General features: G+C 40.2%; 1 protein-coding gene across 6 annotated transcripts in view; it reads left to right on the top strand.

Annotated features, from left to right (window-relative positions):
* The window catches only part of DISP1 (dispatched RND transporter family member 1), a 235443-nt gene that overhangs the window by 169870 nt on the left and 43437 nt on the right, over nt 1-22136 (top strand). For 3 of the 6 annotated variants that reach the window (XM_055419841.2, XM_055419845.2, XM_055419842.2), the window contains one exon: nt 5881-6406. In XM_055419841.2, coding sequence (XP_055275816.2) covers nt 5881-6406 — 526 coding nt within the window. Of the gene's footprint in view, nt 1-5473; nt 5630-5880; nt 6407-11281; nt 13518-22136 lie in introns of those variants that run through there. The other 3 variants (XM_055419846.2, XM_055419848.2, XM_055419844.2) reach the window with 2 other exon arrangements.

Below are 22136 nucleotides of genomic sequence, written 5' to 3'. Positions count from 1 at the left end.
TACACTTCCAAATGGCCCAGTGCAACACTCTAACAGGAAACAATGTTAGCATTTTCCCATATTCTCCTAGAAACTATCTACATATATACACTAACCATATATGTGAGTCTTCCCCACTTTTTCAGTGAAATGAGTTCATACCACATTGGCTCTTCTGCAGCTGGATTTTATTCACATACGAAGAGGTATTCCTTTGGACTTCTTTCCCTAGAAGTAATCCTGATTTAACTCACTCTTTTTTGTTGTACAGAATACCCAATTTATGGATATGACAGAATTTAAGTCACTTATTGATAATTTAGATCCTTTCCAGTTTCCACTGTTACAGGCAGTGGTGCAGTCAGCATCTTTCTCTGGACATTTATCTTTACACATTGTTCAAGTATATCTAAACTGTAGATAAGGGTATTTTAAATTTTGAATAGTAATGCCATGTTGCTCTTTCAGAAGGTTATGTTAGTTTGCTTTTCAAACAAATTTAACTCTTAAAAAGAGTCAAGACTTCGAGACTCTAAGAGTATAAATAACTTGACCCAGGTTCTCAGTAACTAGTAGAGTCAGCTTTAAATTTTAGACTCATCCAGGCCATTTCTTCTAAGCTACAGATATCTCTGATGCCATTTTAAAGCATAGTTTTGTCTTTGAAACTAGGAGGCATCATTTCATATTTTTTAAATATTCTCCTCACTTATGCAATAATAGTAATTCTTTCATTGTAAATACATAGCCCTTTATGGTTTTAAATATATTTTTACATACTCAGAGTAATCATATGAGGTGGACATTGACTTGTATCCTGATTTACACTTGTGAAGAACTGAGGCTCAAAGAAAAAAAAATCTTAAATTTTAAAATGTAATCAAAAGATGGTCCTTGGCCCAAGACCGTGTAAGCCTCAGAACTGTTAAAGCACTCAGGACATAAAAATGCTAGTAGAAAGGCTGAAATAGGAGGTGTGAGATTAGTGGCTTTGGATATATTGATATTGGCTTGTTATACTCATGAACAACAGGAAGTACACTAAAATACTGGCTATTGGGCCTCACCACACCTCAAGCCAGAGCCTCAAGAATAGCTTTCTTTTGACAATCCCTGTGTGTTATGGCCCTCGGGAAAACAGGTGATTTCAACATAGCTCTTCTAAAGTCATTCATTATATTTGATCCAAGACTTATTTTAAACTTCCACTGTAAATAATAACTGTCACTGCATTTGTAATCACATAGCATTACATTTACACAATAGTTCCTTTTTATGATGTTGAGTCGTCCTCTAGCTCATCTCTTTCTCTGTTCTCTCTGACTCAGATCAAATTTTTTTTTCACTTGTTTCAGTGAAAGTTCTAAAGAAACAAGGTCTTTCTCTTTGTGACCTTAAAGTCAACTCCTGACTTTAGATGGAAATTTTGCCTGGTCACCTGAATTCTTACACAGATACATTAATTGAACTTAATCTGTAAACATTTCTGAGAACAATTTTGTGCCAAATTTTGCTTTTTCGTCATTTTTAACTTATATCTGCAACTTATTTATAAAGTCAATTTGATTGTTCCAGTTTATGCTTAAAGAAACTGAATCTTAGAAAGCTCATGTGAGTTACTTCAAATACAAACCAAAATCATAGTTCAATTATTCTTTACTATCCACTCATACCTACTTCATTACAAGAAGTCTCCAAGTTATCAAACAAGTTATGTTCCAAAAGTTCATTTGTAAGTAAGTTATTTGGCACTTGAACTGCAATTTACCACACTGGGGGGAAAAATGTAATAAATCGTGATTAGGTCCCTTGGCTGACCTGCAAAAATCTATTTAACTCTTATGTAACTACAAAATGATGTTTTGGCAATAAAATAGAGAATGATACCTGTCATTCTTGTTACACAGAAAAAGAGAAATTATTTTTCCTGATGAGAAAGAGAGTCAATGAGAAGACAGGGAAACAGAGACATTTTGGAGCATCTAGAGGGGGTCTCAGGGTACTTTCACGAGCATTCAAGGTTGAGGTCACTCTGTCTGAAAGTCAGTTTCACTTGAAAACCTTGAGGATTTTTGTTAGACACTTCTCACTAGCCTAACTCACCTGATACCTATGATTAGCGGCAATAGGACTGATTGAATTAAGCCAAAATAGACTCTCTGAAATGATATTAACCCACCTAGTATGGTCAGAACAAACCAATAGACCAGAAAAAGGGTATTCCTATTCTATCTTAATAAAAGGGCCAAGAGGAGGTCCTGATTTTCTCAGCAGATCTCATCAGCTCCAGTAGCTTGGCTGAGGTCCGTAGAGGAGTCTTGGGAACATGAGTCATGCGTAAAGGCAAGAGAAAGCATGTACCTTCCATGATTTCTCTAGAGCATTTGTACAATGAGAGTTTCTGATGCTGAGAAATGACTACATTTTTATCTCATCAAGTGATTACTTCTTACATTTTCTAGATGATCTTTCACTTAACCATGAAAATAAACATCTTAAATTTCAGTTAACTTTTTATAAAGTCCTGTGCCTTTTCAGGTGGCCCCTGATTAGTATGTTTTATCATTTTCAGAACATTTGCACACAACTTTTTGTTTTGTTAACAACAGAAGAAAGGATATATCCTTCAGTAAATGGAAACTTAAGGGAGCAGATCTTGCTGAGATTGCAGATTAAGAAAGCGATAGAAAGAAAATTAGAGTCTGTGCCTCCAGGATCAGTTTAGGGCTCTTAACCAGTTTATCTACACTGTCTTCCCACTAGTTGGATAATACATTTAACTACAAATGCTCTGTGTTGGGGATATCATTTGAATGTTTTTTAGTGGGTACTTATACCCAGAAGTGATTTAACTGAAGGACAGAGCATTTTACTACAATTAAAAATCTTTCTCAGTGGTCATTATAATAGGAACTTGGGACTGGCAGACCACTTTCAAAAGTGATGGTAAGGCTGATGAGAGAAGTAGCATCTACTTGATTTATATATATGTTTTATATTTATAAATGCTTTATCTTTTCCACTAAAATGGTTTATAAAGAAAAATTTTAATGTCCACATTTATTCTTCCATTTCTTATAGTGTTGATGTTTATATAGCTTAGTGTATGTGTGTGTGTGTGTGTGTTTGATGAGCTGTATCTTAAAGAAAAATAAGTTGGGACTTCCTGGCGGTCTAGTGGTTAAGACTTTGCTTTTCATTATAGGAGGTACAGGTTTGATCCTTGGTTGGAGACTTAAGATACCACATGCCTCCCAAGAAACCAAAAAACAGAAATAATATTGTAAAAAATTAAATAGAGTTTAAAAATGGTCCACATAAAAAAACCTAAACCAAAAACAAAAAAGCCAAAAAGGAAAATAATAAGTCAGTGATGCTAAGTTTGCATCCTGGTACAATGATGTTCCTTGGAAGAATAGCTGTGACAAACTTCAGTTCAGTTCAGTCGCTCAGTCGTGTCTGACTCTCCGCGACCCCATGAATCACAGCACGCCAGGCCTCCCTGTCCATCACCAACTCCCGGAGTTCACTCAGACTCAAGTCCACAGAGTCAGTGATGCCATCCAGCCATCTCATCCTCGGTTGTCCCCTTCTCCTCCCGCCCCCAACCCTTCCCAGCATCAGAGTCTTTTCCAGTGAGTCAACTCGTCGCATGAGGTGGCCAAAGGATTGCAGTCTCAGCTTTAGCATCAGTCCTTCCAATGAACACCCAGGATCGATCTCCCTTAGAATGGACTGGTTGGATCAGCTTTCTTCACAGTCCAATTAGACAGGGTTTTAAAAAGCAGAGACATCACTTTGCCAACAAAGGTCTGTTTAGTCAAAGCTATAGTTTTTCCAGTAGTCATGTATGGATTGAGAGTTGAACCATAAAGAAGGTTGAGCACCAAAGAACTGATGCTTTAGAACTGTGGTACTGGAGAAGACTCTCGAGAGTCCCTTGGACATCAAGGAGATCAAACCAATCAATCCTAAAGGAAATCAACCCTGAATATTCATTGGAAGAACTGATGCTGAAGCTGAAGCTCCGATACTTTGGCCACCTGATGGAAAGAGCTGACTTATTGGTAAAGGCCCTGATGCTGGGGAAAATTGAGGGCAAGAGGAGAAGGGGCAGCAGAGGATGAGGTGGTTGGATGACATCACTGACTCAATGGACATGAGTTTGAGGAAACTCAGGGAAATAGTGAAGGACAGAGAAGCCTGGTGTGCTGCAGTTCATGGGGTCACAAAGAGTTGGACGTGACTTAGCAACTGAACAACCACAACAACAGAGTATCTTCTGGGTATTAGTATTCAGATTGAAACATTATGCATTGTTCTGGCATTCTCTGCTCAGAAAGGTCCCTGTCGAGTCGTTTATAATCTGGGTGAAAATGTGCATAGGAATCGTCCTCATGGGTGATGATTTCTTCTGGTACCTGTGTGTCTGCCAGAGGTGGGGAGGGACTGGAGAGAGATTGCTCCTGAAGTTGCTTTGTCTACTCAGAAGAATGCTGTGCCAGAAGGGTTAGTGAGCCAGACAATGGTTTTCTTTTTTATTCTTGGCATCATGTGTAGGTCAAATAAACCAGTAGCATTTGATGACCCATTTTTCTTACTGCATTTCCAGATTTTGTGTGTGTGTAGGTCAGAAGGTGGTAACGTAAGAAACCAGGTTATTTTTGCTTTTGTTTGTTGACCAGGCAGAAAAAAATATTACTGATAATTTGAACACTAATTTTTCCTTTATATTTAAGGCCTGGACCCTTTGGTAGAGGGGAAAAAAATTAATAAAAAAAATCTCATGAACCAAATCCCAGCCATAGTACTATTTTTCTTATGTGCAAGCAATACTACCCTATAGGACATAACATAGAAAACAAGTTAATAAGATCATGACAACTTATGTTTATTATTTTTTTAGCATTATATTTGTTGGTTTAGGAGATAAAACTTTTGCATCTGATATCTTGGTGGCCACAATTCTTAGCTTAGCTGATTGATTTCTGTTTTCTTTTGTTTATTCTTATTCTAAGACCTAAGTGACTTAGATGGAAAATCATATTTCCTTGACATTTTTAAAAGATGTAAGACATTCTTAAGATTATTCACATTATCTTAACCGACACAACTAATTACCCTCACGAATAATCACCCTCACCCTTCATTTTGCCTGTTGTTTCTGTATCAGAACACCTCAAGCATGATATTGAAAAGCTAAAGAATGATATTGGTATCCCCTCTCTATTCTACCACCTCCCCACCCCATCCTAAAATATTCTAATTCTTTTTTTTTAAATTTATTTGATTGCATCTGTCTTAGTTGTGGCTCTTGGGCTGTAGAGCATGCTCGGTAGTTGGGGCGCATGGATTTAGTTGCCCTGCAGCCTGTGGATTCCCCAACCAGTGATCGAACCCACATCCCCTGCGTTGCAAGGTGGATTCTCAACCACTGGACCACCAGGGAAGTCCCAAAATGTTCTGATTCTTAACTGATGATTTTCACATCTAGGATGAGGAGAGAAGATAGATACTGAAAACAGAGGTGGAGCAGGGAGGAAGGCATGGCAGCCCACTCCAGTATTCTAGCCTGGAGAATCCCCATGGACAGAGGAGCCTGGTGGGCTACAGTCCATGGGGTTGCAGAGAGTCGGGCATGACTGAGCGAGTAAGCACACAGGGAGGAAGTGGTCAACAGGACAGGAGAGTGTTCTGCCTGGTGTGGCTGGGGGAGAGCAGAGGAGGGCTGACTTACCAGCTGGTTCTGTTGCATGAGTGGCAGGGCTTCCCCTAATGCTTTCACAACTCCTGCAAGAACCCTTGTTTTCAAAGAGCTATTTTTAAATATTTTTCCTGTCTTTTCTACGTAATTGTCTGCCTGACTGTAAGCGGTTGATTTTATATCGTTTTCTTTCTTAGGGTCAGGAAACTGGAGCATGGCTATGAGCAACGGAAACAGCGATTTTATGGTTCTGAGCAATGGCAGCATCGCAACCAGTGTTACCACCCCTACTCCCCTCACCCCCTGTGATGGAGACCCTGCAGCCCAGCAGCTCGCACCCAAAGAAGCACCCAGAACAAAAGTGAGTCCAAATGGATGCCTGCAAGTTAATGGCACCGTTAAATCATCCTTTCTGCCTTTAGACAACCAAAGAACGCCTCCGGTGTTACCCCAGTGCTGCCATCCTTGCCCATACCATCACCCTTTGACTCCCCATGACAGTCACCAAGAGTGCCATCCCGAGGCTGGCCCTGCAGCACCTCCTGCTTTGGCCTCGTGTTGCATGCAGCCACACTCAGAGTACTCTGCATCTCTCTGTCCAAACCATTCACCTGTTTATCAGACAACGTGCTGTCTTCAGCCCTCTCCATCCTTCTGCCTGCATCATCCGTGGCCTGACCATTTTCAGCATCAGCATGTGCCACAGCACATAGCCAACATCAGGTGAGTGGTCCACAAGGTTTGCTGGACTTCAGCATTCGACTAATTCCACATGAATGTGACTGCTTGTGTTGATTTCTCCGAAAGGAGGAGAGAAGAATGTATTAGGAAAAGGGAACTAATGAAACTGCTTACTTTGTGGATTGTGTGAAGGCTATTAAAATGCAAATGAAGTATTATTTTATCTGTTTTATCTGGTGACTTCTTAGTTAAACTCTCTCTTCCTTTTTTTCCTGTTGGTGAGCTGGTTAGGTGTCCCTGCTAGGACTTGAAGTATAAAGTTCAGTAAAAGGTTTTATTGTCAGTAATTTCTATTATTAAACATGGGAGATGAATATATTTGTGATGAGGCTGCCTAAACAGGAGTCTTTATTTGCTACTATTGATAGTGATCAACATTTATGAAAAAGAAGTTTAAAACCAAGTGCTTCGTTATGGCTGTACTCACAGTTTCTAGTCAAATGGTTTGACTTTGTAATATATTGAGATTGTACAAAAGCAACAATTTCTTTCATAGCAGGTAGGACCTATAAATCTGTAGGATAGGACTTTTAAAAAATGTGTTTTGTAAAATAAAACGTGTTCAGATCTGGTGGGTTGAAAAATACTACAAAATCTCTGCCATTGCCAGTTCTCCTTCCTATCTCAGGCCATGATTTCTCTGATATATGCTTTCCAGCTTTTTTTTTCCATGAGTAAGTTTAAAGTCACACATACTGCAGGTGAGGAATCATAACATGTTTTATAAAATCCTAACTACTTAACAGAGACCAAGAATTATATTTTTTTGACTTAATAAAAAGTCTTAAAAGAGCTAGAAGAGGACATTCTCTTTTAAAATTAGGGTATGATTTTTATACAGGGAAATGCATATATCTTAAGTGTATGGTTTGATCAGCTTTGATGAATGTATACAGTAGTATAATGCATACCTCGGTCAGATGTAAAACATTTCTGTCACCCCAGAGAGTTCCTTTATGCCGCTGCTTAGCCATTCCTTCTCTCTTCACCAGAAGCACTGTTCTGAGTTCTGTTACCATAGATTATTTTGCTTGCTTTAAAACTTCATATGAACAGAATCATACAGTAGGTGCCCTTTAGTATCTGACAATTTTGACTCATAACATTTTTGAGACTATCTCACTGCTATGTGTGTTACTTTCCCTTTTTATTGCTGAGCAGTAATTCATTGTGTGCAGGGAGCAAATTCACTTGTAAATAAAGGAGTACAAACTTCCAGTTCTAAAATAAATAAGTCATGAGGATGTATTGTACGGTGTGGTGACCATCGTTAATAATACCGTATTGTAAAGTTGAGAGTTGCTAAGACGGTAGATCTTAAAAGTTCTCATCACAAGAAAATTAATTTGTAAATATGTGGTAATGGATGGTAAGCAAACGTAATGTGGTGATCATTTTGCCGTGTATACAAATACCGAATCATTATGTTGTATACCTGAAACTAATGTTATATGTCAGTTGTATCGCAATTTTTTAAAAAATCACATCCAGACAGGGATTAAGTAATCAATACTTTTCACTTTTATCAGGTTTTAGATGCTGCTGAGATTATCTGATTTCAGTCCTTTGAAAAGAGAGGAAGAGAAAGATGGGGAAAGGACAAGGGATGGGAGGGAGGGCGTGGAGATCCTCTGCGGAGTGTTTCTGCAGTTGCTGAGTAGTTTTTTCATATCAGATGCGAGAATCTTTTAGTTTATAGAACTATGGTGAAAGCACTCACCAAAGCCGTTTCTTAGAAGATTGGTCCTGACAGCATTGTGCAGCATGGCTAGTTTCAGACTCTTTCCACATTGAATGAAACAGTATAAGTGATTAATTTTAAAATTATATGGTCATAAATATTGATATTTTAGAATCATAAATTATATGGTTTCAGGATGTGAGATGATATTTTGAAGCTGATCCCTCCTTTAAAAACTGTCACAAAATAGTAGAACAGTGGGCAAGAAACCAATTGTTTCAACATGACAGACATATCAGTACTTTCAGGATTCTGACTTAACATTTCTCAATGATCTAATTTTAAAGGGATGAAAATCCTGTGTGCATATGACTTTATTTATTTATTTTTTTGTCTCAGATGAATATATATTTTTTTTATTTTACAATATTATATTGGTTGGTTTTGCCATACATTGACATGAATCCGCCCCGGGTGTACATGAGTTCCCCTTCCTGTACCCCCCTCCCACCTCCCTCCTCCCCTTATCCTCCCTCTGGGTCATCCCCGTGCACCAGCCCCGAGCATCCCGTATCATGCATATGACTTTAAATAGAATGGTATTCAAGAAAACAAACTGATTTTTTAAAAGTACCCATATTTGCCCATCAGGAAAAACTGTAGAAGAAACTGGAATATTATGGAAAAATTTTTCATATAAGAATTTTATCTCAAGAATTTGAACCTTTTGATGAACCATTTGTAACAGACATAGAATTTTTAAAAGATGCCCGTGAAGGAATGGTATGTGTTCAGTTGTGTAAATTACATACTTTATTATAAAATATGTGCTTCTAGAAATTCTTACCTATCTGCTACATTTATGTATTTAACATGTATATAATCAGTAGTATTTACGAAATATTTATGTGTGCCAGGCACCAAAGATATATTCCAAATGAGATGAGACTTTTTTTTTCCTTCATAAAACTATAAGCTAGTAAGGATGGATACAGAAAAGCAAACAGGCAGCTACTGGCAGCTCTTATCTTATGGTGATAAGATACCAAGAAGGGATGAAAAAGAAAAATGTTACAAATGGAGAAGAGGTGGTCTGGTCGACAGTGGGAATGGTCTGTGTAAAGACTTACAAAGTAGTGTGAACCCAACTCCAGCATGGTTGAGTATGACTAGGCACTGGAGAATAAAGTGTACTAGCAAGGGATTGGCAAGCCACTCCAGTACTCTTGCCTAGAAAATCCCATGGATGGAGGAGCCTGGTAGGCTGCACTCCGTGGGGTCACTAAGGGTCGGACACGACTGAGCGACTTCACTTTCACTTTTCACTTTCACACATTGGAGAAGGAAATGGCAACCCACTCCCAGTGTTCTTGCCTGGAGAATCCCAGGGATGGGGGAGCCTGGTGGGCTGCCGTCTCTGGGGTCACACAGAGTCGGACACGACTGAAGTGACTTAGCAGCAGCAGCAGCAAGGGGAGAGGTGTACTGGGACTGAAACCTGAGGGGCATGTGAATCGCCTGAGATTCTTGGATGGTATCCTGAGCCAGTGAGAGGCAGCATGGATGTTTGTGTGTGCATGGCTTTTTTATTGGGAAAAAAATATGCAGAACATAAAATGTATCATTTGAATCATTCCTGTGAGTACAGTTCAGTAGCATTAAGTACATTCTCATTGTTGTGCAACCATCACCACCATCCCTTCTCCAGAACATCCATCATCTTCCCAAACTGAAACTCCATACCCATTAAACTATAATTTCCCATTCTTCCCTCCCCAGCCCTTGGCAACCACCATTCAACTTTCTTTCTCCATGAATTTGGCCACTCTAGGTACTTCATATGAATGGAATCATGCAGTATTTGTTCCTTTGTGACTGATTTCACTTAGCATAATGTCTTCAAGGTTCATCCAAGTCATAGCATGTATCAAAGTTTTCTCCGTTATAAAGGCTGATTAATACCCCCATTGTATGTATATACCACATCATTTTCACCCACTTACCTGTCAGTGGACACTTGGATATTGTGAACAGTGCTGCTCTGAACATGGGTGTACAGATACCTGTTTGAGTTCCTGCTTTCACTTCTTTTGGTTACATACCCAGAAGTTAATTACTGGATCATGTGGTAATTCTGTGTTTAACTTCTTGAGAATCCACCACACTGTTTCCACAGCTGCTGTGCACATCCTTGCCAACACTTGTTCTTTTCTGTTTGTTTTTTTAAATTGTTTTATAATAGCCATCCTAATGGGTGTGACTTTATAGAGTTTTAAGCAGAAAATAATTATTCAGATTCATATTTTAGACAGGTCTGTAACCTGCATTGTGGAGAGTAGATTGAACTGGGTCAGGACTGTCATAGAGAGAAAGACCTTTAGAAGCCTTATTGCAGGTGAGAGAAGGTGATGACTTGGCTCAGGATTTAGAAATAATTTCACACTAGAAAGATTTATGAGGTAGAATCTACTAGGTTTGGTGAACCACTGGTTATGGGGGAGGAAGAGAAGGAGAATCACAACTGACTTGCAGTTTTCTGGTTTGAGCAACTAAGCAGGTAGATGGGGATGCCAGTCACTAAAATGGGGAGGATAGGAGAAGGCTTAGCAAGCAGAGCTTCTGGGGGTGGGGGTGGGTAGTAACAATGGAAGAGTGCTGTCCTTTGAGCTTTCTTGAAAGAGTAAGGATGCTGAGTTAACCATGACAATTACACTGAGGGTAACGATACTGTTGGACGTGGTCGTAGGATGAAAACTGGAGCATTTAGACTCAGCCCAGCGTGCGTGTATTTGCAGCACTGTACTATGGACAAGGCACTAAGAAGCCAGGTACTGTGTCTGTCTTTCCCAAATCAGGAAGGCATCCACCGAAACAAACGTGGATGTGGGTATAGCTACTGTGTAAGAGCAGGACAGTTTGGGATAGAATACACAGGATGGTCTCACTAGGAAATGCTCAAAATGAGGATGTTGCTTGATACTTTGCTGCCTTTTATTAGTTACTCTACCCAACACTTTTAGGACAGTTCTTAGAACAAAGATTCTAGAGGCTGTTCCTCTACCAGGAATGCTGATTCTCTAAATCTTTTTATTGTCTTTTTGTGATTTCTTTCATGTTGCTTTTTTAAAAATTGATACTATCAAATACTTAATGAAATATTCAATTAATGTTATTCAATTAATGTTTGAGATGTACTTCTGACTTGATAGTAGTATAGAATGTTCACATCACTTTAAGATTATCTTAAAGGTTGACAGCCTTGTAGTAAAATTATGTATAGATGGAAGATCCCAGATACTTTCAATTGCTGTTCCTTTTTCCTATCCTCATGCCCATCAGTCAGCTGATAATGTGACTAATTGAGAACACTCAGGATTATTTTTTTAAAACTTTTTATTTTGTATTGGAGTATAGCCGATTAACAATGCTGTGATAGTTTCAGGTGAACAGCGAAGGGACTCAGCCATCCATACACATATATCCATTCTCCCCCAAACTCCCCTCCCATCCATAGTATTGAGTGGAGTTCCATGTGCTATACAGTAGGTTCCTGTTGGTTATCTCTTTTAAATATAGCAGTGTGTACATGTTTATACCAGTTTCCCTAACTATGCTCCCATCCTTGCCTCCTGGCAACCATAATTTCATTCTCAAAGTCTGTGAGTATGTTTCTGTTTTGTAAAGAAGTTCATTTGTATCATTTCTTTTTAAAGTCTACATTTAAGGGATGTCATATAATATTTCTCCTTCTCTGACTTACTTCACTCAGTATGACAATCTCTAGGTCCATCCATGTTGCTGCAAATGGTATTATTTCATTTTTAATGGGTTAGTAATATTCCATTGTATGTATGTACCACATCTTCTTTATCCATTCCTCTATCAGAGAACACTAAGAATTTTTAAAAGGCAGATAGTAGTCTCTCCCTACCATGAGACGGAGCCTATATCCACAAGTCCTAAACCTAGTTGATTATCAGTATCCACCAGGGAAATTAAAGAATAAGATAAGTTTGATAATAATGAAAAGTTTAGCTTGCAATAGAAACGATAAAGCATTCAGGAGTTCAGAAGTGGGAAGGATCCCTGTAGGTTGATAAAGTTAGGGACGGTCTGACAAGAGAGAACTTGAGCGACCCTTGAAGGGTGACCTGGAATGATAAAGGGACTGCCTGCATAGCGCAGAACACAGAAGGTGGTGGGGAAGGCTGGAAGGGGAAAGCGTACAAAAATAAAAGCCTACTTAAGGAAGAGTAAGGAGAACAGAATGGCCAGGGTGAAGGGATCATTTGTACGGTCAGGAAAGACAGCTTTTCCTAATTTTACATCCTGAATACAGTCAAGTCCTCTAAAAGACTGCATGGTAATGATCTCTTTATCCTCAGAGCTCTGTAAAAACCTCAGGAGCCAGTCACATTCCATGTGTGCTCATTGAAGCAAAGTTTTGAATGATTCATTTGGGAATCTTCTTATTGCCATATTAAAGTGAAAGGGTAATGGTATTATGACAATTAATAAGGAGTTCTGCATCCAAAAATAGCATACAAGATTTCTAATCTAAACTATACTTACCTTTTAATTTGGTGTTGCAAAAAATGTTCCTGATGTTCACAGAGGGCTGCAGAAAGGATACTTGGCAATGACCAATCAACTCATTATCATGGTAGGGAACCTGTGATAGTTTTGGGTGCCTGCCAAATGCATTTTTATTTCTCGGAGGGTGATTTCATAGACAGATGGTCACTTTGAATGTTCCCCATGGCACTCTGGAGGAATTAGGGCTATACCGAGTTAAGAAGACTTGGCACAGAGGGGGACTATGGAACCCTACTATTAGTTCAGCCCCTGAAAGGTTAAACAAACATTGTCCCTACCTCCGCATACATTGTGACTATATAATTTTTGTAACCTATATTTCCTTTCTCCTTGAGTTCTTTATTAGTTTTCCAATTTCAGACTTGCTTTTCTCCGAGGGTTTCTTTTTGTTTCCCCTTAGGACACTAGTTACTTTCTCTGAAGGGAACAATTTTTCCTAAAAAGTAAGACCTGAGAATTCTTGTATTCGGTTAAAAGAGATAGAATCTACCACTTGGAATCTGGTTCCTTTGTGTATATTGTATCATAACGTCCAGGGGTTAAATTATAGACCTGAGCACCATTTTCCAAAGGGTCTTACTTTGCGGCACCTGGCCTGCAACACTCCACCCTCCCCCTTCCCTAAGCCTGCCAATGATGTTATTTTAGTTAGCTAGGAAATTTGAACCGAAAGTCCCTCTGAACACTTCATCAGCAGTGTAGCATGAACTTGGCATTGACACAGATCCTGGAGTCTCTGATTTGCGCAGATCACCAGACTCAACTCAGATGGCTTTTCTGAGATGTTGGAGCAATAATGAGTGGAGAAATTTCAAGGTTAGTTACTCACTTATTTAGTAAGTATTTAATAAATAGTAAGTGTTAATTGCTGGAGACAGAGGTAAAAACTGCAAGCATGGGTCCCAATTTCCAAGATGTAGAGGTAACGTGGACAGGGTAAGGTGCTCAGATTTCAGCATGAGTTGACCTCATATAGACAGCCCTCTTTGATCAACAGATATTGACTGCAGAGCTGCTCTGTTCTCTGGAGCACAGAAGTTAAATATCAGTGCTTTTACAGAGACACAAGCAGGGTTTATATATTAAAAAAGGAGAATCAGACTGTCTACTGTTTTATAAATTCATTTTCCCCTCTTTTCCTCTCTCACCATTGGAAGGTTGTGTGCATGTGTGCTAAGTTGCTTCAGTTGTGTCTGAGTCTTTGTGACCCTATGGACTGTAGCCCACCAGGTTCCTCTGTCCATGAAATTCTCCAGGCAAGAATACTGGAGTGGATTGCCATGCCCTTCTCCAGGGGATCTTCCCAATCCAGGGATCAAATCCGCATCTCTTATGTCTCCTGCATTGGCAGGTGGGTTCTTTACCACTAGCACCACTAATAGCTAAATAATCATTTGTCTTTATATACAATTGCTATAAATTATAACCTGGCCAGGACTGCAAGGCAGGTGTCTTTGTTCAAGATCATCCAATAAAATTAAAAATTCAGCTCTTCAGTTACAGTGGGCACCTTGCAAGTGCTCAGTAGCCACATGTGACTAGTCGCTACCATATCGGACAGCGCAGATATAGAACACATCCATCACTGCAGAAAACTTTTATTGGAAAACTATCTTTCTTGACTCTGTTAAAGCAACTGGAATCCCTTTTTAACCTCTCTGGCAGCAAGTGGAGCATGCATGATGTAGAGTCACAGCAGTATTTGACAGTGAATACCCTTTTTGGTCAACATAATTCTAATTCATTGAAGTATGGTTGCTTGTATTTTGTTTATAACAAGGAAATGACAAAAGATAAAATTCCCTTTCTCCAAAAGTCTGAAAGTCTAAAGCCCCATATTATTATTATTTTAATGTAGCAGGTCAGCAATATCCTTCAACATCTTCTAGAAGGCACAGTTAATGTCTAATAAAAACTACTGCAGATCAATCTGGAGGCAAAAGTGACAGTGTATTGAATTTATAGTTGCCTGTACTTTCTATTCATGGATCTAAAATACAAATGTTAAAACAAAGTTTTCCTGAAAGGTAGATAAGTAAGTACAGCTGGCCTCTAGGAGTAATCATTGGTACTACATTACAGCTCTTGTTTTTCTTTGCTCAATCCTTCTTCCTTTCCTTCCTCTACAACATGAGGTGGGAAGAGCATAGACTTTAGAAGAGATGCCCTGTGTTTGAATCCTGGCTGTACCATTGAGTAGCTTTGTGCTCTTGGGTAAATACTGCATCTCTCTCAGCCTTCGTTTCTGTCTCTATAAAAAATGGGAGTTAACAGTGCCTGTGTGCTTAATCACTCAGTCGTGTCTGATTCTTTGTGACCCCATGGACTGTAGCCCACCAGCCTCCTCTGTCCATGGGATGCTCCAGGCAAGAATATTGGAGTGGGTTGCCGTTTCCTCCAAGGGGTCTTCCCAACCCTGTGTGTCCCAACACCTGCGTCTCCTGTGTGTCGTGCACTGCAGGTGGATTCTTTAAAGTTGAGCCGGGGAAGCCCTAGAACCAAGCATAGTGCCTAGAACCAGATTATTAGTCTCCTTTCTCTTCTCTTTCTGCTTTTGTTCCTTTCATTTTCTTCCCTTAAGTTTTGTCATTGTTCTTTGCTTTGTGTACTTACTTTTGTTAATATTGTTCAGAAATCAGGTTATTATTGAATCTCAATGTAAATAAATACCTGATGTGTTGCTTTTCACTCTCATTTATGAATTGTGTATCTTTGTTACCCTATCAACCGATGGGAAAGATGGTCACTAAGTTGCCTTTTGGAAGAGGAAAGCGGAGTTGAGGATAAATGGGCCTCTCCAACCCCAAGACTCAGACTCGTTATAGTTTATACTAATTGTATAATCTGATTATGACAGTTAATTTTAGAAGTCTGGTAGGATTTAATCTTGATTTCACTGAAACCAAGGTTTATTTTTACATTCCTTAAAGTAGTCAAAATTAACTTTTTAAAACAGGATAATGTTTGTAAAATTTAAAATGTTCCAAGCTTGCTTGCCAAAGTCAGTCAGTTTGGCAGTCAGATTGAGTAAAGGCCTATTTTATTAGTAGGACGTCTTTTAGAGACGTCTGTATACTATAAATGAACCGATTTTAGAGTGTGCTATGCCTCATGGAATGCGTTGCATAGTCTGTAATACATTTCAAAATATGAGCCTTGGTCATCTTTTAATAATAAATGTCAGGAAACAATACCCTCTTTATTTCTTAAAATTAATTAATATAACATTTTGGAATGAAGCAAATGTATTCTCCATTTGCCCCCTTTCTATAGTGTTCCTACTTGTTTAGCAGATTCTAGAGAGTGAAGAAAAAGAGGAATGGTTCAATTTTTTCTTTTTCATTAGAAAAAAGTTTAAAAAGGTAGAATATTTAGCAAACAGCAAAACATAAAAGGTATTGTTATGAATTAGTTATATCTCTAATTGCAGGAAATAACCAATTGTACTACTGAATCTTCTTTCCAAACTTAAGTGGATTGTTAGGTGTAATTTAAGAGACTTTCCAGGGCTTCCCTGGTGGTCCAGTGGGTGGGAGTCTACCTTGCAATGCAGGGGACACTGGTTTGATCTCTGGCCCGGGGAGATACTGCATGCCACAGAGCAATTAAGTCCGTGTGTCACAACTCTGAGCCAGTGCTGTAGAACTCACGAACCTCAGCTACTGAGCCCATGCACTGCAACTGCTGAAGCTCTCGTGCCTAGAGCCCAAGCTCCACCACAAGAGAAGCCACTGCAATGAAAAGCTCACTCATCACAATGAAGAGTAGTCCCCATTCACTGAAACTAGAGAAAGCCTGCGTGTGACAAGGAAGACCGACCACAACCAAAAATAAATAAGTAAATCTTAAAAAGAAAAACATAGAAAACATCTTAAAGAGGAAAGAACATTTATAGGAAAATTTTCATTGCTATACTATGTTGTGGTCTTTTCAGCATAATTGATTCTACAAAATTGTATCTTAAAAAACACAAACCAGTGAGTCAGCTGCTTAACATTTTAGATTTTGAAATACAGCCTAGTCTGGGACATATTTGGAACTCAAATATTTATTAAATGACTTATTACTGTCTCCCCCCTACCCCCAATTCTCAGGGCATCTAATTTTTTAATTGTGAAAAATTAACAAAGCTTAATTTTTTTAAAAACCTCACAAAGCCAGATTGGTCACTGCCATTAAGCCATTTATTATTTAATAGGCAAGAGATTGGGGCAAAAGTAAACCACTGGCTTCCCCAGTGGTTCAATAGTAAAGAATCCACCTGCTACGCAGGAAACGCAGAGAGTGGGGTTCAATCCCTGGGTCAGAAAGATACCCTGGAGGAGGAAGTGGCAACCCACTCCAATATTTTTGCCTGGAAAATCCCATGCCTGGCAGGCTACAGTCCATAGGGTCGCAAAGAGTCAAACACAATTGAATGACTAAACAACAGCAGCAACAAAAAAACACAGTCTCTGAAAACCAGAATCAGAGTTTAGAGGATTATGTGAGTCCCAAAGAGGAAGGTGGAGTCATAAGATAGCTTAGAGAGGCAGCCTTGGGAGATCCAAAGTCTTTCAAAAATAAGACAGGAGACCAGTTGCCCAAAATATGGGAAAGGAGGCTGGGAGGAGATGAGAGTGGGAGCAAGTGTGAGGGCAGCCTGGCAAGCAGCGTCCTCTGTCTGGGGAAGAGCCCAGAGGGGGCAGCACATTGTGACCATTGGGTTTATTTCATTTGGCCTTTGGATAACAATAGGCTATAGTTTGTCAAAGACTGCTCCCCTGAAACAGTGGATTCTGAATGTTGTGGAGTCAACATAAAGGACTTGGGAAGTATCTGAGTACTTTATGTGCAGTGATGTCTATACCTTTGATGCACTGATATTTCCTTAGGCTTGCTTGTTGAGCTATTTCTTTAGTACTGCTTTTTGGGTACCAGCTACCAAGATGCCTAGCATTTAGCGAAGACTTGGAAATTGTTGAGTGTAATGAATAAATAATTGAACATCAGGCAAGTCCTTCTTATGCGGAGCTTGATTTTATGATGTTTTTCTTTGATAATGAAAATCAAACACATTGGTCTCCTGGAATAAGGTATTTCCCACACAGTGGCAAAAGGTTTAAAACGTTTTGTTCCCTTAAAGACCCTATTTTATTAATTGTCAAGTCTCTCTGGGGTGATATCACCTCCTGTCCTTTAAATCCCCCCTCAATGCATTGGTTTCTAACTTTAAAAAAAAAGATTACAGCCTCATTCATGAAGAAGTAAGAAAGGAAAGGTAGAACAAGATGGCAGAGGAGTAGGTGGACGTGGAGTACATCTCTCTCCATGGATACATCAGGAATGCACCTTCAGACACAGAAGTGCATGCAGAACACCAGCTGAGAGCAGACAGGAGTACCTGACCAGTGGAAAGAATATATAGAACCACACAAAGCTCGGTAGGACGAAGGAACTAAGGGGGAAAACAGGCGTGTTAGTAGGACTTGACCTGTCCTCAGCGGGTGGGATAACTGAAGCAGGGGTCTATCCCCACATCAGGGCAATTGTCTGAGTCAGAGACATTTAAGGCTGAAACATTTAAGGCTGAGAGTGAAACAGCTGATTTGTGGCAGCCTAAATGGAATGAGAATCAGGCAGTCCTTGCCGTAGCCAAACATATCCAGGACAGGGATGCAGGTCCCCTGGAAGGCGCAGTGACTGGGAGCTGGAGTTTAGGGATTGTGGAGCAATCCCAGGGCGAGGGCTGCTGCTGATTGCAGAGAGACAGATCAAGGGGATGTGAGGGAGGAGACTGTGGTGGGAAATGCCTGTGGAGGAAAGCCAGGCAGCCATGGAAGCAAGGGGATACTGCTGAGTCACGTGTAGGGGCTGGAGCCATCACCATAGCCTCTCTTACCCCATACGCCAGCATCTGAAGCTAAACAATAGAGAGGCTGGCCCATTGAAGGCCTGACTCACCAAACTACAGAGCAGGACCCCACCCAGGGGGCCCCTTTAAGTGCCTGATGCACAGCAGATCTACAGAGTAGGACCCCAGCAAGGGGGATCCCTCTATGTGCCTAACAAGCCAAACAACGGAGAAGGACCCCTAAGGACCCCTAATTGCCTGAATGGTCAGAGTTATGGAGAAAAACTAGCCAAAGAGGCCTTCTGTTTGCCAGCTACAAGAGGCTAGAAAAAAGACTCTGATAGGGTCATAACTCCTGGGGCGGAGGCAGTCCATGTCCCTACGCACTTGGCCCCGCAAGGATCCCTGCAAGCCAAGCAACCACACCACCTTCACACTCAACTCTCACTGGGGCAGAGCTGCCACAGGCAAAAAAAATCTTGCCTCTATGCGGGCAGGATCACTTCAGTCATGTCCAACTCTTTGCAACCTATAGACTTGTGGCCTGCCAGGCTTCTCTGTCAGGGAGGGGGGTTCTCCAGGCAAGCATACTGGAGTGTATTGGCCAGTACTGGTTGCCATACCCATCTAGAGCACTACATTTCCTGCTGCCCCAGCCGCCAACTCCCCTGAGTACCCGGTGCTGCCAGAACCCCTGCGACCCAAGCAGCTGCACCACCTCCACACCTGGCCCTCACAGGGACAAACCCAAGTCCTGCAGAGCAGCCTCAGGGGCAAACCCCAGTGGACGACTCACATGCAAAAGTGGAAATAAAACCACAATTGAAACTCAGGGACAGTGTGGCTAAGAGAGAAGACCTAAAACCTTCCCACCAGCTGTACAAGCCGCAGGTTAAATCCACACAATCAACAAGGCAGACTCTGTAGAATATATAAAAGGCCATTGAGAGCTCCCACAAAAGAAAACGCACTAGTTCTGATAGCTGTGGACATTGGAGACAAGAACACACAGGAGTAGGACCAGATTAGAATGTGAGCTGCCCCCACAACAGGTCCAGAGATCAGCACAGTGTTGGAGGGCATCCTAGTGAGGAGAGGTGGCCTGTAACTCCCAGCAAGGGAAAGGACTCTGACAGCAGTAACTCAAGAAAAACATTTATTATTCTTATGTTTTGACTTGTTCTGTAGATTCTTTTGGATTTCTTTTTCTGTTTTTCCTTCTCCCCCCGCACCCCGTTGTAGTTGTTGATGCTATTGGCACTGCTGCTGCTGCTGCTGCTAAGTCACTCCAGTCGTGTCTGACTCTGTGCGACCCCATAGACGGCAGTCCACCAGGCTCTGCCGTCCCTGGGATTCTCCAGGCAAGAACACTGGAGTGGGTTGCAATTTCCTTCTTCAATGCAGGAAACTGAAAAGTGAAAGTGAAGTCGCTCAGTCGTGTCCGACTCTTAGCAACCCCATGGACTGCAGCCTAGCAGGCTCCTCTGTCCATGGGATTTTCCAGGCAGGAGTACTGGAGTGGGGTGCCATTGCCTTCTCCAGTTATTGGCACTATGAAATCTAATTAAGCTTTTGAGTCTTGTTTTTTTCTTTCTTTTTTTTTCTCAGCCACATATTTTTATTGCTATTATAAACATCTGCCTCTACATTGGGCTTTTGCATTTCTGTGTAGTTTTCCTTTTTTATTTTTTCTTTTCTCTTTTTTTAATTTTAATTTTTTAAACCTATTATTATTTTTTCTGCATTTATTCCTTTGTTTGCTTTTCCTACTGTTCTTTTCCCCTTGGAGTTAATCTTTAATGTATCTTGATCTTCTTCATCCACCTCTATTTAAGACACTAATGAAAGAAATTAAAGATGACTTAAACAGATGGACAGATACTCCATGTTCCTGGGTAGGAAGAATCAATATTGTAAAAATGACTATACTACCAAATGCAATCTGCAGATTTAATGCAATCCCTATCAAATTACCAATGGCATTTTTCACAGAACTAGAACAAAAAATTTCACAATTCATATGGTAACACAAAAGACCCCAAATAGCCAAAGCAGTCTTGAGAAAGAGTAGAGCTGGAGGAATCAACCTTCCTGACTTCAGATTATACTACAAAGCTACAGTCATCAAGACAGTATGGTACTGGCACAAAAACAGAAATATAGACCAATGGAACAAGATAGAAAGCCCAGAAATAAACCCAGGCACCTATGGGTACCTTATTTTTGACAAAGGAGGCAAGAGTATAATGGGGCAGAGACGGCCTCTTCAATAAATGGTGCTGGGAAAACTAGAAAGCTACATGCAAAAGAATGAGATTAGAACACTTTCTAACACCATATACAAAGATAAACTCAAAATGGATTAAAGACCGAAATGTAAGACCAGAAACCATAAAACTCTTAGAGAAAAACATAGACAGAACACTCGTTGACATAAATCAAAGCAAGATCCTCTATGACCCACCTCCTAAAGTAACAGAAATGAAAACAAAAGTAAACAAGTGGGACCTGATTAAACTTAAAAGCTTTTGCACAGCAAAGAAAACTGTAAGCAAGGTGAAAAGACGACCCTCAGAATGGGCTAAAATAGTAGCAAATGAAACAACTGACAAAGGATTGATTTCCAAAATATATAAGCAGCTCATACAACTCAATACCAGAAAAACAAACAACCCAATCAAAAAGTGGGAAAAAGCCCTAAACAGACATTTCTCCAAAGAAGACATACAGATGGCTAGCAAACACATGAAACCTTTCTCATCATTAGAGAAATGCAAATCAAAACTACAGTGAGCTATCACCTCACACCAGTCAGAATGGCCATCATCAAAAAGTCTACAAACAGTAAATGCTGGATAGGGTGTGGAGAAAAGGGAATACTCCTGCACTGTTGGTGGGAATGTAAATTGATACAACCACTATGGAAGATGATATGGAGATTCCTTAAAAACTAGGAATAAAACCACCATGTGACCCAGCAATCCCACTCCTAGGCATATACCCTGAGGAAACCAAAATTGAAAAAGACACATGTATCCCATTGTTCATTGCAGCACTATTCACAATAGCTAGAACATGGAAGCAACCTAGATGTCCATTGACAGAGGAATGGATAAAGAAGTTGTGGTACATATACACAATGGAATATCACTCAGCCATAGAAAGGAGTGCCTTCGAGTCAGTTCTAAAGAGGTGGATGAACCAAAACCTATTATACTGAGTGAAGAAAGTCAGAAAGAGATAAATATCGTATTCTAATGCATATATACAGAATCTAGAAAATTGGAACTGAAGACTGTACTTACGGGGCAGCAGTGGAGAAACAGACATGGAGACCAGACTTATGGACATGGGGACGGGGAGGAGAGGGTGAGACGTATGGAAAGAGTAACATGGAAACTTATATTACCATGTATGAAATAGATGATTTAGTCACTAAGTCGTGTCCAACTCTTGCAATCCCGTGGATTGTAGCCTGCCAGGCCTCTCTGTCCATGGGATTCTCCAGGCAAGAATACTGGAGTGGGTAGCCATTTCCTTCTCCAGAGGATCTTCCCGACCCAGGAATCGAACCTGGGTCTCCTGCATTGCCGGCATATTCT

This window comes from Moschus berezovskii, chromosome 17, assembly GCF_049115385.1.
Source record: "Moschus berezovskii isolate FMDL1 chromosome 17, NW_MosBer_1.0, whole genome shotgun sequence".
Lineage (NCBI taxonomy): Eukaryota > Metazoa > Chordata > Mammalia > Artiodactyla > Moschidae > Moschus > Moschus berezovskii.
The sequence above is the reverse complement of the archived record's forward strand: the minus strand, read 5'-3'. Positions and strand labels throughout refer to the sequence as shown.